Genomic DNA, 20,054 nt, shown 5'->3' with positions numbered 1-20,054 from the left:
AAAATAAACTAAGCACCCTTTTTGTATTGCAAAGAGCACTCGTCCCAAAACAACCGGGTAGTCTGTACAATTAACCTTAAGCAGTCATTAAGTACTTAGCTAGCAACTGTGAAGAAACTTCACACCCCTTCTCCTTCCAAAGAAGTGAGACACACACACACACACGTTGCTCTGCTTTGTTTTCAAAGGCGTGAAAAATCAACAAACAAAGTCTAGAAAACAGCAACACACGATTCCTGAAGAACTACGATCAGATACTCTTCCACAACGGCCAAACCCATATGCCCTAATTACTGGAGCCCCACCCAAACACAGGTGGCTGCTCTTATCTCCTGTAATATGTCCTTACTTGGTCTCTTCTACGCATAATTCTGCACTTGCGTGGATCCAAAAACGCCTTCACCCGAATCAATGGAAGATAAGGGAGATTGACTGCCTGGGCTGTGTGCCAAGCCCCCCTCTGCCGAGTCACTCCCACCTTCTTCTTCGTCCGAGGAAACTAAACTCTGAACTGACTCTGTCGGCAATAACACAGACCTGTGACATGTTGAAGTTTCCCCTGCATCCACCTCCACATTCCCTGGGGCAGGAGCTGGGCCAGAGCCAACCACAACACCCTGTAGAACTGTATCAGGAACCATTGAGTCTGTCATCTGCACCTCTATAACTGTCTCATATACCTAACTTCAAACCTGGGGGACAAAAACACCTCATAATTTATGTGTTTGTAAAATGTGTTAAAGCAAATAGCTGAGTCCTCTAACATAACAAGATATTAAACATTACCAAAATTCATTTTAACTTATTTTTATGTGTTGTGCAAAGTTCACCTTAGTTCATCTTCTTGTAAATGGTTTGGATTATTACTGGGATCAGTAGGAAAAGACTTAGTAATATGGACAAAACTACAAATATCCCTACTAGGCAGAATTTCGACTGCAAAAATGAACATACTACCTAAACTCCTTTACCTATTTCAAATTGCATCAGTTAAATTAAAATATTTTTTTTATAAAGAACTGGACAATTTAATCAGTAAGTTTGTATAGAAAGGGAGAAAAGCTAGAATTAAATACAACTTGATGCAAGATGGAAAGTCACAGAGAGGAATAAGTCTACCCAACTGGAAAGTATACTACCAAGCAGCTACCATGACATGGCTGAAGGAGTGGATACAATTTACTAACAAAAGACTGTTAACCATTGAGGGACATGACTTATTATATGTGTGGCATGGATTGAAGAAAATAAAACCCATAAGTATTTTAGCAATCATTACTAAAGGTTATCTACTCAGTCTTTCACCTGTGGTTAGGCTCAATTTGATGACTTCTAAGCAAACAAAATTCAGTTTGTTGTTTAATTTTTTAGGGCTATGTGGAAACTCACAGTAAACTCTGTGTGTGGGTCCTTCTTTAAGGAAGGCTGATGTTGAAATCTTTGAAACTAGAGATGTGTTACTAGTGGCTAACACAGAGACATTGTGGGGCATATAGTCTTCCGTGAACCTTACACAGTTGATTTGAATAGATGCCATACTTTCCATTTTACTGTAACAATAAAGAAAACATTTACCGTAAAATGGCATAAGTAAACATTTACTTACAAGACTCAACATATTGTACAATTGCAACCCCACCCACTGGAGTTTCAAACAATCTCACTGAAAATGGTGATTCAAGTACAGCAACTCACTTGCCAATGAATGAAACATAGAAACATAGAAGCCTGATAGCAGAAAAAGACCTCATCGTCCATCTAGTCTGCCCTTATACTATTTCCTGTATTTTATCTTAAGATGGATATATGTTTATCCTAGGCATGTTTAAATTCAGTTACTGTGGATTTATCTACCACGTCTGCTGGAAGTTTGTTCCAAGGATCTACTACTCTTTCAGTCAAATAATATTTTCTCATGTTGCTTTTGATCTTTCCCCCAACTAACTTCAGATTGTGTCCCCTTGTTCTTGTGTTCACTTTCCTATTAAAAACACTTCCCTCCCAAACCTTATTTAACCCTTTAATATATTTAAATGTTTCGATCATGTCCCCCCTTTTCCTTCTGTCCTCAAGACTATACAGATTGGGTTCATGAAGTCTTTCCTGATACGTTTTATGCTTAAGACCTTCCACCATTCTTGTAGCCCGTCTTTGGACCCGTTCAATTTTGTCAATATCTTTTTGTAGGTGAGGTCTCCAGAACTGAACACAGTACTGTATTCCAAATGTGGTCTCACCAGCGCTCTATATAAGGGGATCACAATCTCCCTCTTCCTGCTTGTTATACCTCTAGCTATGCAGCCAAGCATCCTACTTGCTTTCCCTTCTGCCTGACTGCACTGTTCACCCATTTTGAGACTGAATACATAAGAAATCATTTTCCTTTGGAGTGGGAACATGCTTTTGAGTATAGTTAAAGGATACGATCTGAAATCACTTTGGAAAGATTAAGAAAACTCCTAACCTCTTCTCTGGAAAAAAGTTGTGGCTATTCACATATATGTGCAGTTAGTCCTTGACTTACAAACACAACTGAGCTCAAAATTTCTGTTGCTAAACGAGACTGTTCTTAAATGAGTTTTGCCCGATTTTACGACCTTTCTTGCCACACGAGAATCACTGCGGTTGTGAAGTTAGTAACGCAACTGTGACGTGAATCTGCCTTCCACATGGACCTTGCTTGTCAGAACAACACAAAAGGGAATCACGTGACATCACAACGGTCATAGTCTCAAAATGGGTGAACAGTGCAGTCAGGCAGTAGGGAAAGCGAGTAGAATGCTTGGCTGCATAGCTAGAGGTACAACAAGCAGGAAGAGGGAGATTGCGATCCCGCTGTATAGAGCGCTGGTGAGGCCCCATTTGGAATACTGTGTTCAGTTCTGGAGACCTCACCTACCAAATTGAACGGGTCCAAAGACGGGCTACAAGAATGGTGGAAGGTCTTAAGCATAAAATGTATCAGGAAAGACTTCATGGACTCAATCTGTATAGTCTGGAAGACAGAAGGAAAAGGGGGGACATGATCAAAACATTGAAATAAGTTAAAGGGTTAAATAAGGTTCAGGAGGGAAGTGTTTTTAATAGGAAAGTGAACACAAGAACAAGGGGACACAATCTGAAGTTAGTTGTGGGAAAGATCAGAAGCAACGTGAGAAAATATTATTTGACTGAAAGAGTAGTAGATGCTTGGAACAAACCTCCAGCAGACGTGGTTGGTAAATCCACAGTAACTGAATTTAAATATGCCTGGAATAAACAATTATCCATCCTAAGATAAAATATGGGAAACAGTATAAGGGCAGACTAGATGGACCACAAGGTCTTTTTCTGCCGTCAATCTTCTATGTTTCTACGTTTCTAAGTATGAACCAATTGCCAAATCTGAATTTTGATCGTATGTACATGGGGTCATGCTACAAAAGGCCATTAGTATGAGAAACGGTCACAAGTCTGCTCTCCATGGCCATTGTAAATTCAAACGGTCACTAAGTGTTGGTGTTTGTAACTTTGGACGGTCAAGGACTAACCTATATACAGACTGTAGATGAATCTGTGAATCAAAGCTACGGCTAAACTTATTTGAAAATATTTGAGTGGCTTTTTTTTGGTAATTATGTGGGAATGGAAGTTAGCTTTTGGCACGCTCTACTGTAATTGAAATCAGTTTTGTGGTTTTAAGTTTCTACCCGGCCTGACAGATGATATCACTTCCTATTTGATTTCTAATCAGGGCTTTTCTCCTACAATGGCATAAAGCTTAATTGAACAATTTTTAAGCTACGGCCATCACTACCCCTGCCCCAATCCATTTAGGATGGACTAGGTGGTATCTTCCAGCTAATTATTCTTTTTTTTTTAGAATAGAATAGAATAGAATTTATTTATTGTGTTTGTTTTGTCAAGTACGTATTGGTGGTATACAAAGGTAAAACAATATTTATATACATGATACTAGTAAATGAGAAACATTAGGACAGGGGACGGAAGGCATGCTGGTGCACTTATGCACGCCCCTTACTGACCTCTTAGGAATCGGGAGAGGTCAACAGTGGATAGTCTAAGGATAAAGTTTGGGGGGTTAGGTGATGGTACTATAGAGTCAGGTAGTGAGTTCCAAGCATTAACTACTCGGTTACTAAAGTCGTATTTGAACTCAATGAACTCAATCTGTATAGTCTGGAGGACAGAAGGAAAAGTGGGGACATGATCGAAACATTTAAATATGTTAAAGGGTTAAATAAGGTTCAGGAGGGAAGTGTTTTTAATAGGAAGGTGAACACAAGAACAAGGGGACACAATCTGAAGTTAGTTGGGGGAAAGATCAAAAGCAACATGAGAAAATATTATTTTACTGAAAGAGTAGTAGATCCTTGGAACAAACTTCCAGCAGACGTGGTGGATAAATCCACAGTAACTGAATTTAAACATGCCTGGGATAAACATATATCCATTGTAAGATAAAATACAGGAAATAGTATAAGGGCAGACTAGATGGACCATGAAGTCTTTTTCTGCTGTCAGTCTTCTATGTTTCTATGTTTCTATTTCCTGCAGTCGAGTTTAGAGCAGTTTACTTTAAGTTTGTATCTGTTGTGCTCTTGTTTTGTTGTGGTTGAAGCTGAAGTAGTCGTTGACAGGAAGGACCTTGTAGCAGATGATTTTATGGGCTATGCTTAGATCACGTTTAAGGTGATGTAGTTCTAAGCTTTCTACACCTCGGATTGTAAATCTAGTTGTGTAGGGTACACTGTTACAAGTGGAGGAGTGGAGGGCTCTTCTAGTAAAGTATCTCTGGACATTTCCAAGAGTGTTTATGTCTGAAATGCGGTGGGGGTTCCAGACAGATGAGCTGTATTTGAGGATTGGTCTGGCAAACGTTTTGTATGCTTAGAATAGAATAGAACAGAACAGAACAGGATAGGATTCTTTATTGGCCAATATGATTGGACACACAAGGAATTTGTCATTGGTACATATGCTCTCAGTGTACATAAAAGAAAAGATACATTTGTCAAGAATCATGAAGTAAAAACTGTTCTGCCGGCGTGTTTCAACCGCCCGTAATTACAGGGTAATTAGTCCAGGAAGACACACACCACACGATAAAAGGAAAACCCAAAAGTTTTTATAAACAGAAAAACAGAAACATCTCCCTTTTTAAACGTCAAAGGGATTTTCTGGTACACACAAGGCACAGGTTGATAAATTAAGTCCAATTCTAAAGTCCAGAGAGTCCACACACAATCTTGAACAGCACAAAAACCACGATCTTGATGAAACAATGAATCAGATAAACTGCCATGAGGCTAAAACACCAGGTTGCACTTTTATCTGTAGCACTAATTACAGCAGCCCCACCCAACCACAGGTGGCCTCATTTTCTCTTGTAATAATCCTTCAGTTGTTGTCTCCTATGCATCACTCTACGCATGCGTAGATGTGTCATTAATTCTTGTTCAGAATCCAGGGATGATACAGATGATTGATCTCCTCCTGGGCTGTCTGCCAAACTCCCCTCTTCCCTGTCACTCAGGCTTCCTTGGTCAGAGGAGTCTTCGTCGGCAGATTCCATTGGGAGCAAAACAGACCTGCGGCATGTAGATGTTTCCCCCACATCCACCTGCACATTCCTTGGGGCAGGAGCTAGGCCAGAGCTAACCACAACAAAAAACATTTAATGATTGTCATAGGGCACAAATAAGCAATCAGGAAACAATCAATATTATTATAAATCGTAAGGATACAAGCAACAAATTAAGTCATACAGTCACAAGTGGGAGGAGATGGGTGATGGGAATGATGAGAAGACTAATAGTAATAGTTAAAGTCTTATCGGAGTCTGAGCAACTGAATGGAGATAACAAGAGTGTTTGAATGGCCGGTTGCTCTTTCTGTCTCCAATGCGGAGTTTTGTTCAGCAGAAATATTCTCACTGTGCCTGAAGAGAGAATTATCTGCCTCTACCTGGGATTGAACTCACAGCCTCTTTCTTGATTGTGAGATGAGAGTCCACCCCAGGCCATCGCACCACTCCATTCTCCAAAAATGATGAGGGTAGCATTTTGTCTGCGCCTTTGATTATGTCTCCTGCAGAACCAAGCATAGACATTGATTGCCTCTGTCGCAGGTAGATGTTATACAGACCCATAAATAACGTAACTTTCGTCTTTCTTTTCAAGTGCAACACTGCAACATCAGGTGCATGAACGGTGGGACGTGTAGCGATGACCAGTGCCTCTGTCAAAAGGGATACACCGGGACACACTGTGGACAGCGTAAGTACTGATCCGAATGCACACAGTTCGAATTCAGCAATTACCGCCGAAATGATAAAGATAGAGAAGCAATGGAGAATTCACGGTTAACAATTCACGGAGGAATAATAATTTATTAGATTTGTATGCCGCCCCTCTCCGAAGACTCGGGGCGGCTCACAACAATAATAATAACAGTGTGACAATGTAAACAAATCTAATATTAAAAAGCATCTTAAAAAACCCATCAGTGTGATTGTTTAAGTGACACCTTAATTTATTTCGCTTCATGCTGTCCGCTGCCAACATTTTTTAGACACAGAAAACATACTGGTCTTTCCTTGTCTCCCACCATAGTCAGAGTGAAGCCAAGCACTACATATTTCCTCATCTTAGCTTTTGGGAGACTTATGTTTGTCACATTATCTCCGTCTCTCTCCTCCTTTCTTTTCATCCCTGTTAAATTTTTTCTACGGTGTCTCTTAAAGGTTTGTTATATGCACTTCATATCTCTTGTTTGGTGCAAAAAACCCCTATTCCCTGCAGCAATAAAAGCATAATTTCCAGGGTCCCGCACCCCCCTAGCATCGCTCCACCCACCCCAGGGGGCCCCACCCCACTATTTCAGAAACACTGCATTACACATACACACAAACACACACGCATGTAACATGAGAGCAACCTTCCCCAAACATTGTGATACAGATTCCAGATTAGATCCAGACCAAAAATGTCACCATTCCGAAAAGAGGAATTTTGAGTACAGTAAAACATTGTGAAACACACTCCTTCAAACTCTTGTTTCGGTTGCCAAATTCTCATCTAAGAACTTCTATCTTGGCTGCAGTTAAAATAGGAAAAAGAAAAAAAAACAAACCAGCCACCAGATCAGGGCAGGATTGCGTGTGGATTGCCTGTAATTTTTCAGAGAAGTTCGTAACTTTTCAAGAGGTGCCAGGAAAAATTTCTCGCCGGCTGGAATGTGCCTCCGACGAACGCTTGAGACTAACTGCTGTCGACATTTTTGTATTAGTGTCGTAAAGGTATTGGGAAAGTTTTAAAGTATTTCATATCCGATTAGCGACAGATTTGTCATCGCTAACTTTTGGCGCCATCCAGTTCTCTTTGCGTTCGGAAATCACATCTGTGTCAGGCTTATTGTGGAAAGTATAATAAATTGTAAAGAGAACTAGTTCGGTTTGGTGGTTACGGCAACGTGCTAGGAACTGGGAGACCGGGAGTTCTAAACCCCGCAGTCTGCATTGGTTGCCGGTCAGTTTCCGGTCACAATTCAAAGTGTTGGTCATCACCTATAAAGCCCTTCATGGCACCGGACCAGGGTATCTACAAGACCGCCTTCTGCCGCATGAATCCCAGCGACCGGTTAGGTCCCACAGAGTGGGCCTTCTCCGGATCCTGTCAACAAAACAATGTCGTTTGGCGGGGCCCAGGGGAAGAGCCTTCTCTGTGGCGGCCCCGGCCCTCTGGAACCAACTCCCCCCCCCCCGAGATTAGAATTGCCCCCACCCTCCTTGCCTTTTGTAAGCTCCTTAAAACCCACCTCTGCCGTCAGGCATGGGGGAACTGAGATATTCTTTCCCTCTAGGCCTTTACAATTTATGCATGGTATGTTGGTTTGTATGTATGTTTGGTTTTACAATAAGGGTTTTTTAGTTGTTTTAGTACTGTATTGGATTTATATGATGTTTTTTATTACTGTTGTTAGCCGCCCCGAGTCTACAGAGAGGGGCGGCATACAAATCCAATAAATAAATAAATAAAATAAATAAACCCGTCTTAGCCATGTAAGCTAGCTGGGTGACCTCGGGCAAGTCACCTCAGCCTAATTCACCTCACGGGGTCGTTGTTGTTGTTGGGAAAATAGGAGGAAGAAGGAGTAGGCTTTTTTGCTGAGTTGAGTTATCAATAATAAAGGTGGGAAACAGATAAATATATCTTACTTTGTCCCCTGGGTATTAATATTTAGACTTATATACCCCTTCACAATGCTTGACAGCCATTGATGGCTCCTATGGGTACGATCCGGTACGCAGAACCGGTAGTAAAATTTTGAATCCCCCCCTCCCCTTCTGGGCTCTGGGTATGTTTTTCCTATCGCAATAAATGAGGTTGAATGTGTATAATTTTAGAAGAGCTGTGTGTGTGTGTGTGTACATACACATACAGTTTATATGTTTTTTTTAAAAAATGATTTTTATTTACATATAAACAATTGAACAGATAAACATTTACAACTTACAGTACATTACTTACAGTACAGACAGAAAATTAAAAGATGAGTATGTAATGTATCTCCCCTCCCCTCCTGAGGCTGCCTTAATTGACAGCCTCCTTAATTTAATTCTTAGTGTTATTGTAACCAGTGGTCAATAGTATGTAGTATGCAATATTACATTCTTTGGTTTTCTTTTACTATTTGAAATCTTATATTCCATTAACTAAACATAGAAAAGAGTTATATTAAGGTTTAATTCTTAAGTTGTTTGTGTTTATTTGTAACGTTTGTTGTTACGCAGCGCTACTAGTAGTTATTCTTTTATTCAACCATGCATAAAAGTCATTCCATATTTGATAGTAAATTTGAGTTACAGTTTATATACTGTAGTAGGTAATGTATATTTTTGATTGCTTGTGTGTAATGTGTATGTACGCACATGGCATATATACATAGAATTAAATAGTATATTTTGGATGTTCATTAAGAGAAAAGTGAGAGGGAAATTGTATCTCTTTAAGGTGAGGAGAGAACAGGCACCCTAACCCAAACCCTTGACGTGCAGTGCTCCAGCCCGAAACACAGCTGAGGAATTGATCAGCTGTGCTTTGGGTGAAGAAATAAAGGAGACTATTAACCAGTGTTCCCTCTAATTTTTTTTGGGGGGGGGCGCGGAAAAGTATAGTGTCTGAGTGGCAGTCCCTTTGGGACTGGGCAGCACAGAAATAATAAATAAATAAATAAATAAATAAATAAATAAATAAATAAATAAATAAATAAACAAACAAACAAACAAACAAACAAACAAATAAACAAACTAACTAACTAACTAACTAACTAAATAAATAAATAAACAAACAAATAAAAAACCCACCCTGTTTTGCCTCAGAGAATTTCAAAATAAAATAAAATACTGTACTGTGAGTCTATAACAGTGAGCTCATAATAGGGCAACTCTATCAATATCAAAATGCCACTTAAATAGTTGAGCTAGTTTCAAACTAGATTTTGATTTTCTTTCTCTCTTCCTTACTCCCATTCTTTTTCTTTCTCTTTTCCTTCCCCTCTTTTTTCTATCTGTTTCTCTCTCTTCCTCTCTCTCTCCTTCCCTCTCACTCTTTCCCTCTCGGCTTCTGGGCAGGTTTGGAAAACTCTGAGTTGATGATGATTTTTAAGTGAGCGATTGCTCACTGCTCAGCTTAGAGGGAACTATGCTATTAACCCGGGAACATGCGGGAGGGCTTTTTTCGGAGCACCCAGTGAGGAGAAGCCATCCAAACATAGTAAAATGGGCCGGAAATTCAGAAAAAAAGATGGCGGCAAGCACGGACCGGCACAGATAGAAGCGGATCTGTGATGCCAAAATTACCTCAGCAGCGGTTTGCTAACAGTTTGAGCAATCTGATTTGAACTGGGAGAAACCCACCCCTGGTCCTGGGACACATATACTTGCCTTCATTTGTGAGAGAGCTTGATCACTTGTTTGACCAAGTAGCTTACCTTGATTAGGGCTTCTTAGAACTTCCACTTCTATTTGTATGTTTTTTTAAATTATGGCTTTTTAGTTTTTTAAATATTGGATTTGTATTTTACATCATTTTTTTACTGTTGCTGTGAGCCGCCCCGAGTCTGCGGAGAGGGGCGGCATAATAAATAAATAAATAAATAAATAAATAAATAAATACATACATACATACATACATACATACATACATACATACATACATATATATTATCTCAGTTAGGTCCCACAGAGTGGGCCTTCTCCGGGTCCCGTCAACTAAACAATGTCGTTTGGCGGGACCCAGGGGAAGAGCCTTCTCTGTGGCAGCCCCGGCCCTTTGGAACCAACTCCCCCCAGAGATTAGAATTGCCCCCATCGTCTTCGTCTTTCGTAAACTTCTTAAAATCCACCTCTGCCATCAGGCATGGGGGAACTGAGATATTCTTTCCCCCTAGGCGTTTACAATTTACTCATGGTATGTCTGTATGTATGTTTGGGTTTTATAATAAGGTTTTTTAAAAGTTATTTTAGTATTGGATTGGATTGTTACATGCTGTTTTTATCATTGTTGTTAGCCGCCCCGAGTCTGCGGAGAGGGGTGCCATACAAATCCAATCAATCAATCAATCAATCAATCAACCAATCAATAAAAATATTTGTCCTCTTGAAAATAAAATAAAAATTGTGAATTAATACGAAAACCCCAGTTCTGGTAGTCTCTTATTTGACTTTTGTTTATTTGCTCCATTTGCAGCTGTCTGCGAAAACGGATGTCTTAATGGAGGAAGGTGTGTAGCGCCCAACAGATGTGCTTGCACATATGGCTTTACGGGACCTCAGTGTGAAAGAGGTAGGTGGGGTTTCTATTTTCTAATTTAAACAGTGGAGAACTCTACCACAGTGGTTCTCAACCTGGAGGTCGGGATGCCTTTGGGGGTCGAACGGCCATTTCACAAGGATCACTTAAGACCAGGGAAGAAGACAAATTGCCCATGGTGTTAGGAACTAATGCTTCTATTCTGGCACCTTGGATCATATTTTTACAATCCAACCAATCAGCCGTTTACAGTGGGCGTGTCCCTCTGACCTTCCTGCCAATCAGCTTCAAGCTCTGTTGGGAGAATTGGCGCTCGACTTATGGTTGGGGGTCACCACAACATGAGGAACTGTATTAAGGGGTTGCGGCATTAGAAAGGTCGACTCTAAACTGTCTTGGGACATATAGAAAAACATGGAAGTGCAAATGCACTAAAAAGTTGGATTTTTTCTTTTAAATTGTTGAAGTTTGCTGGTGGGGATTAGGCTTAATACGTGTTTAGAAGAATGCATGTGTAGTGGAATGAAGTCTGGATTCCCAGGATTGAAGGGCTGAGAACCAAGAGACAATGAAGCTTCGATAGTCGGGTTAGGCGGAAGAGGATCAAGATCGATCCTCCTTAAAAAGCTTCTCAAAATATATCTTGAACAAAGCGACCAGTTAGGTCCCACAGAGTGGGCCTTCTCCGGGTCCCGTCAACTAAACAATGTCATTTGGCGGGACCCAGGGGAAGAGCCTTCTCTGTGGCGGCCCCGACTTTCTGGTGAGCTTTGCCCCATTTTAAGACCCTTTCTTGTTAAGCGAATCACTGCAGATGTTCAGTTAGCAACAGAGTTACTCAGGAAACCTGGCTTCCCCAAAGTGCTTTGCTTTAATTTGGCAAGATTTCTGTACCTACAGTGTTGTGAGTATTCCCTGTCAGCCTCAGGAGGTGTCAGATTCTGAGTAGGAGGAAGAGACAGAAGCTTTATTGTACCCTAATTTAAGAGAGTTGTCGGAGAGCAGTGGAGATGAGGGCGTAGGTGAAAATGAGTTAGACGTTAGCATGAAAAGCAGTTCTTCTTCAGAGAACTGAATTTACCTGATTCTGAATTGAATTGATTCTGAATTTACCCGATTCAGGTAAGAGAACTCACCTGATTCTGTGGTTTCTACTCCTAACCCCAAAACCTTTAACCTTAGACTATCTACAGTTGACATCTCCCCCTTTTTAAGAGTCTGTAAGGGGCGTGCATAAGCGCACCACTGTGCCTACCGTCCCTGTCCTATTGTCTTCTTTTGTTACTTTTTATCACTACTTATCTAATGTTTTATTTGTACAAATTATCACCCTATAATTGTTTGACACAATAAATAAATAAAATAAATAAGAATGGGGGTGTAGTTGACAGTCCCTGGGTGGATCCGAGATTTAGGAGATTCACCAAAAGAAAGGAGATGTTTGGGAAAAAGTTTTGAATCTGCAGTTTAGAACTGTGTAAATCAATCAATGAAATGTAAATCAATCCTGAAATATATTGGAAAAGACGCTGCTTTAGTTCAAACTGCGTGTTGCAAAATGTCTTTCTTTGCTTCTGAGAAGTAAACTTTTGATATCTTGTGATAAACTTTGCAAATTTAGATTTAATATGACTCAGAGATAAGTCCCAAATGCTCAAAGTTGATTAAACTCATGAATCTTCAGCCCATTTTTTTTAAAAAAATTCTTTACAACCGAATGAGTTGTTGAAAATATATTTTTTTATATATACCTGTTTGTGTCCGTTAGTGGGAAGACTCTCTGAAAAGTGACATCAAATCTACTTTTAGGGGAGAATGGAGCACAAGAGAGATTGCAAATAGACTGAATCCGAATTCAATTAAAATTATAAAAAGAAAAAAAGATAGAAAATCGGCCGAATCCGGTCAGATACTGCTGAGGAAAAATGAAATTTATTCCTTTATTGCATTTCACAATTAATGATGAATTGTGAAAGCTAGCTAATGAAAGAAATATAGTCACGCACATTTCAGTTCTCTGTTTAATATACATAAACTTCTTGGAGAATTTTCGTTTTGGCAGGCAGGGTTATATTTAAGTGCTAAAGTTACTGTCTATCCTGCCTGACGTCTTGCAGTTTGTTTTGTCTAGTTTTGTGGAGGTCTTCTTCTGTAAAACCTATAAGGCTTTTTGTTATCGGTTTTGTGAACTTTTCCCTCGGGTCGCCACAGCAACTCACACAGCTGTTTCCAGATGAGAGCATGACTCCACTTATTGGCTATACGGAATACGTTTTAAAGGAAATTAAACCAAGTTTAATAGCATTTGGACAGAGACAGTAACAATAGCTGTTGAATTGTAATTGTCATCTGGCCGTCTTCTTGATGATAACATGTTTTCATTGGAACAAAATGCGCTCACCCAGGATATGAAAAATTCATAGAGTGGGTTGTATGTTCGGTCAAGTACAGTATATATCTTTCTCACTCCAGTTTACCTATATCTTTCTGTCTGTCTGTCCATCTCCCCCCTCTCTCTCCATACATCCTCCTATACCATTCATCCATCCTTCTATACCATCCATTGTCTGTCTATCTTTGTCTTTCTATCTGTCATGTCTGTCTGTCCATCTCTCTCTCTCTCTCCCTATCTCTCTCATATCATCTCTCTCTATCCATCCCTCCTTTTATACCATGCATCATCTGTCTGTCTGTCTGTCTATCATCTGTCTATCTGTCTGTCTGTCCGTCCGTCCATCCATCCATCCATCCATCCATCCATCTGCCCGCCCACCCACCACGTATGATGGTAGTGCGGTCTTGCAAAACGGTAGGGTAGGGAATTAGATTTCATAGCTGGGTTCGACTAGATGATCTCCAAGGCCCCTTCCAACTCTGTTACAGTGTTCCCTCGATTTTTGCGGGTTCGAACTTCGCGAATAGCCTATACCACGGTTTTTCAAAAAATATTAATTTAAAAATACTTTGTGGTTTTTTTCCTATACCATGGTTTTTTCCATCTAATGACGTCATACGTCATCGCCAAACTAATAATTTTTTGCAAATAAATAACAAAAAAATTAATTATTGTTAATAAATAATTATGTTTATAAATATCAGGCTCACTATTCAATGGTGAGTACCAGTAATAATGGTGAGTAAATTGTTGTTAAGGGAGTGGGAAATGGTAATTTAGGGGTTTAAAGTGTTAAGGGATGGTTTGTGATACTGTCCATAGCAAAAAATGGTGTATTTACTTCCGCATCTCTACTTCGCGGAAATTCGACTTTCGCGGGCGGTCTCGGAACGCATCCCCTGCGAAAATTGAGGGAACACTGTATTCTATTCTAAGTCTGCTTTGGAATCATTATTTGTAGATGCTTCTTACATACGTCTTATCCCTTCTTTAAGTTGTCCTGTGTGTGTTTTCTCTGCTGTTCGGAAGAAGTTTGTGGTACCTTTTTTCCCCCTTCTGTAGAAAGTTGAGGCCTGGTGTCATTTCCAGGCTGTTTCCTTTTTCTCTCTGGAGGGGATCCAGCTTGGATTCGAGTCACTTCAAATATTAAAGAGTGTGGCATCTGCTTTCTTGGTGCGCATACTTCATGTGCAAACAGTGTCTGGTTTTGCTTCGCAGGGTCTGCCTGCTCAGCTCGTAGGAAGCTTATTTATTTATTTATTTATTTATTTTGTCCAATACAAATTGAAAGTTAAGGAGAATGAAAACGTGTAGTAGTAAATATCAGGGAAGGGATAGAGGAAGAGATATGAGAATAGAATACATCAATGAAGAGTAGAGGAAGGATATATGGATGGGAGAAAAGATATATAAAATATAGGAGAGACAATTGGACAGGGGACGGAAGGCACACTAGTGCACTTATGCTCGCCCCTTACTGACCTCTAAGGAATCTGGAGAAGTCAACCGTGGAAAGTCTAAGGGAAAAATGTTGGGGGTTAGGGGTTGACACCACGGAGTCCGGTAATGAGTTCCATGCTTCAACAACTCGATTGCTAAAGTCATATTTTTTACAGTCAAGTTTGGAGCGGTTGATATTAAGTTTGAACCTGTTGCGTGCTCTTGTGTTATTGCGGTTGAAGCTGAAGTAGTTGTTGACAGGCAGGATGTTGCAGCATATGATCTTGTGGGCAATACTTAGATCATGTTTAAGGTGTCATAGTTCTAAGCTTTCTAGACCCCGGATTGTAAGTCTATTTTCGTAGGGTATTCTGTTTCGAGTGGTGGAGTGAAGGGCTCTTCTGGTGAAGTATCGTTGGACCTTTTCTAGGGTGTTGATGTCTGAAATTCGGTGTGGGTTCCAGACAGATGAGTTGTATTTGAGGATGGGTCTGGTGAAAGTTTTGTAAGCTCTAGTGAGTAGTGTGGGATTGCCGGAGCAGAAGCTACGTAGGATCAGGTTGACAATTTCAGAAGCCTTTTTGGCGATATTGTTGCGGTGGGCTTTGGCACTTAGGTCATTTGATATTAGTATTACAAGGTCTTTTACTGCGTGGAGGCTGTTTGTCAGATTTTGTTTATTTAGTTTGTATACGAGGTTCGTTTTCTTTTTGCCGATGTGGAGAACAGAGCATTTGCTAGATGATGTTTGAAGTTGCCAAGTGTTAGACCAATCTGAGATGAAGTCAAGGTCTTTTTGGAGAATAGTTGTGTTGTCTGTGGTATTGAAAAGTTTTACATTTACAGTTCTATTTTGATCTCCCAACCCCAATTTTTATCTTAACAAATGCAATTTTTAGTTAGTGCAAGTTTTCTTAACATTTTTAGAAAAATGCAAGTTTCTGCCAGCTGCTTAGAAAACACGTTAACTACTTTTTAGCGAATGAATTCCTCTATATCAGAATAGCACACTAAGTAAACGTACTAATATTTTCATTCTTCATAAACTTTTTTTTAAAAAAAAAGATCCAATGCACTTTGACCAAGTGTCAAAGTAAGGGCCAAGGGAGCTGAAATGTTCCTGCTGTTTTACAATACTATGGTTTATTTTTCATATAACTTGATATATCTGTTTGTGGAAAAGTTTACATTATTGGATGTTCCCTTTCCCTGATAATTTACCCTGAGTAGAAAGCCAACAATAACATGTAAATAAAAATATTAATGATTTCCACAATGCTAATCTTGGGTTTAAATCAATGTACTGAGAGATGTTGGCCAATGTTGAATTCCCCCTTTTTAAAGAATTGTTTTTCAAGAATGGTTTGACCAGTACAGTAGTCCCTCATCTATCGCTGGTGTTACGTTCCAGACCTGGCCGCGATAGGTGAAATCCGCGATGGGGAATTTCTCCTCCTTCCCAGCTCTTTCTACAACCCCAAGCACACCGCCGCCGCCGCCAACCACTAAGCGCGCCTCCAAAGACTGCCTTCTCGGCACTGGCGAGGCGGGTTGAACGAGGGGACGGGCCTCCGCCGGAGCTCAGTCCCCGTCCCGCTCATCATTCGCCTAGCCGCAGGCTGGTTGGCTTGTCCTGTATCTGTGCCAACGCTGACTTCAAAACCCGCGATGAAGTGAAGCTGTGGTGGGTGAAGCGCGATATAGCAAGGGACTACTGTAGTGAGATTGAGCAGGTTCTGACCAGTTCTGGAGAACCGGTAGCAGAAATTTTGAGTAGAACCAGTAAATACCACCTCTAACTGGCTCTGCCCAGTGAAGGGCCATTCATCTTCGGGGCTATCAGTGAGCCCTCTGAGGCCATCACGACTTCACTGGTGTGCTGGATGTGTTAAATATTTCCAAGTTCTCCAAACGTATTAGTGTTTTGGTCTAAACATGATCTAAGTATTGCCCACAAGATCATATGCTGCAACGTCCTGCCTGTCGGCAACTACTTCAGCTTCAACCACAACAACACAAGAGCACACAACAGAATTAAACTTAATATTAACCGCTCCAAACTTGACTATAAAAAATACTAAAAAATACGACTTCAGTAACCGAGTTGTCGAAGCGTGGAACTCAATACCGGACTCCATAGTGTCATCCCCAAACCCCCAACACTTTACCCTTAGTTTATCCATGGTCGACCTCTCCAGATTCCTAAGACGTCAGTAAGGGGCGAGTACAAGTGCACTAGAGTGCCTTCCGTCCCCTGTCCTATTGCTCTCCTATATCTCCTATATCTTTCTTCTATTCCTATATCTCTTCTTCTATTCTTTCATTGATATGTTTTATTCCTATATCTTCTCTTCTTTTTAGATATATTTTACTATGAGTATATTCAATTCAATTCAATTTATTAGATTTGTATGCCGCCCCTCTCCGAAGACTCGGGGCGGCTCACAACAACAATAAAAACAGTATAACAATGGAATAAATCTAATAATAAAAATTATATAAAAAACCCCAACAATTAAAAACCATGCAACACATACATACCAGATATAGAATAGAATAGAATAGAATTTTTTATTGGCCAAGTGTGATTGGACACACAAGGAATTTGTCTTGGTGCATATGCTCTCAACATACATAAAATAAAATATACATTTGTCAAGAATCATGTGGTACAACACTTAATGATTGTCATAGGGGTCAAATAAGCAATGAAGAAGCAATATTAATAAAAATCTTAGGATATACGTAACAAGTTACAGTCATACAGTCAACATGGGAGGAAATGGGTGATAGGAATGATGAGAAAAACTAGTAGAATAGAAGTGCAGATTTAGTAGAAAGTCTGACAGTGTTGAAAGAAAGCCTGGGGGAGATGTCCTAGTTCCCCCATGCCTGGCGATATAGGTGGGTCTTGAGTAATTTGCGAAAGACAAGGAGGGTGGGGGCCGTTCTAATCTCTGGGGGGAGTTGATTCCAGAGGGCCGGGGCCGCCACAGAGAAGGCTCTTCCCCTGGGGCCCGCCAAACAACATTGCTTGGTTGACGGGACTCGGAGAAGGCCAACTCTGTGGAACCTTATCGGCCGCTGGGATTCGTGTGGTATCCTCTAGAACCTTCATTATGTATTTTGCTATGTGTATATCCACTAAAACCCTCATTGTATATTGGACAAAACCAATCAATCAATCAATCAATCAACCAATCAATAATAAAATAAACTGGAAGCACCAAGTCCATACTTGTGAAAGTGAGATTCAGGCCTTTGCACGTGACAGTGAAAATGCTGGCTGTCGATACGTTTGGGGCTTACATCTCATTTGAACTTGGGAAATAATGTGTCTCTGTTGAAAAACTTTGGACTGTGATTTTATATAATTGCAATGTTACCCTGCATGCAAGTTACGATTTCTCTGGAGTGGAAGAAATGAGCTGTCGAGGGGGAAAAAAAATAACTTTCGTAGCAAACCTGTTTCTGTTTCCACTTAATCCTAGGGATATGTGCAAGATACATTTAGCCTCCTTTCTATTTCTTTTTGCGATGCTTGTTAAATTTGCCACTGGGATTATAATGTAGAGAAAGAGGCCTAAATAAGGTATATAAAGACACACATGCATGCTTATTTATGTCTGGATTTTTATTCCGTGCCAAGCCTTGATTTTTTAACGAATATTAGAGTTGAATTACAGTATCAAAATGAGTGAACAGTGCGGTCAGGTGGTAGGGAAAGCAAGTAGAATGCTTGACTGCATAGTTAGAGGTATAACAAGCAGGAAGAGGGAGATTGTGATTCCGCTGTATAGAGCGCTGGTGAGATCACATTTGGAATACTGTGTCCGGTTCTGGTGACCTCACCTACAAAAAGAGATGGATCAAATTGAACGGGTCCAAAGATGGGCTACAAAAATGGTGGAAGGTCTTAAGCATAAAACGTATCGGGAAAGACTTCATGAACTCAATCTGTATAGTCTGGAGGACAGAAGGGAAAAGGGGGCACATGATCGAAACATTTAAATATGTGAAAGGGTTAAATAAGGTTCAGGAGAGAAGTGTTTTAATAGGAAAGTGGACACAAGAACAAGGGGGCACTATCTGAGGTTAGTTGGGGGAAAGATCAGAAGCAACGTGAGAAAATATTATTTTACTGAAAGAGTAGTAGATGCTTGGAAAGAAGGAAAGGAAAGAAGGAAGGAAGGAAGGGAAGAAGGAAGGAAGGGAAGAAGGAAGGAAAGAAGGAAGGAAAGAAGGAAGGAAGGAAGGAAGGAAGGAAGGAAGGAAGGAAGGATGCAAGCAAGCAGGTTATACACAACCCTGATGCGGCCCTCAATGAAATATGAAGTTTGACACCCCTGTTCTAAACTATAATATTGTTTGGAAAAAAAAATTAATGCTGGCATGTAAGATCAGCCTCTTTGGCTTAGCATTACAGTCCTATCAAACCATTGGGACTAATGGCTAAACCATGATAGCTTGGCATAAAGTATAAGTTCAATTTATAACTGACAGAAAACGAAATCATGGGAGCAGAAAAAATAATAATAATCATCATCTGATGAACTTTAAGGCGACTTCATATACAAGCAGCCCTTGTCATTTAGTGATAGTTCGAACTTACAACGGCGCCGGAATAAGTGACATGACTTGGTTTTTTTTTACATTTTTTACATTTACGACTGTTGCCGTGGTCATGTGGTCAGAGTTCAGTTGCTTGGCTGCTGACTCGTATTTAATTACACCAGTCTCACTTAACAACAGAAATTTTGGACTTGGTTATGGTTGTAAGTCAAGGACCACCTGGATCCCTGACTCAGAGACAGGCGACTTAGAACATAAGAACATAAGAAGAGGCATGTTGAATCAGGCCAAAGCCCATCGAGTCCAGCATTCTGTGTCACACAGTGGCCCACCAATTGTCCATGGGGATCTTGAGCAGAAAGAGAAGGCAAGACCCTCCCTTTCCCTTGACCCCCAATAAATGGGACCCAAGGGAAGCCTGCCTTCCTCAACCCACATAGAGGCGGCACTTGGATATCCATTTCAATAACCACCGATACACTTGGCATCCATGAATCTGTCTAATCCTGCCTTGAAGCTATCAAGCCTGACAGCTGTCACGACCTCTTCTGGAAGTGAATTCCATAAACCAATGACCGTCTGAGTGAATAAATATTTCCCTTGATTTGCCCTCACTTTCTTTCCTATGAGCTTTAGGGAGTGCCCCCTCGTCCTAGTATTGTGCAATAGAGAAAATAATTTTTCTCTATCCACCTTTTCTTCCCATCCATGATTTTATACCCTTCGATCAAGTCACCCCTTCAACGCCGTCTTTCAAGGCTGAAGAAACCAAGGCGTTGCAACCTGGTTTCATAAGGGAGGGGCTCCATTTCCTTGATCATTCTTGTTGCCCT

At 40.5% G+C, this 20,054-nt stretch overlaps 1 protein-coding gene across 1 annotated transcript in view; it reads left to right on the top strand.

The window, feature by feature from the left end:
* FBN1 (fibrillin 1) overlaps positions 1–20,054 on the top strand; it is a 248,260-nt gene that overhangs the window by 42,336 nt on the left and 185,870 nt on the right. The window contains 2 exon segments of the mRNA XM_070763010.1: positions 6,183–6,278; positions 10,752–10,847. Of these exon segments, the coding sequence (XP_070619111.1) occupies positions 6,183–6,278; positions 10,752–10,847 (192 nt within the window).

This window comes from Erythrolamprus reginae, chromosome 10 (genome assembly GCF_031021105.1).
Source record: "Erythrolamprus reginae isolate rEryReg1 chromosome 10, rEryReg1.hap1, whole genome shotgun sequence".
Classification (NCBI taxonomy): domain Eukaryota; kingdom Metazoa; phylum Chordata; class Lepidosauria; order Squamata; family Dipsadidae; genus Erythrolamprus; species Erythrolamprus reginae.
The sequence above is the reverse complement of the archived record's forward strand: the minus strand, read 5'-3'. Positions and strand labels throughout refer to the sequence as shown.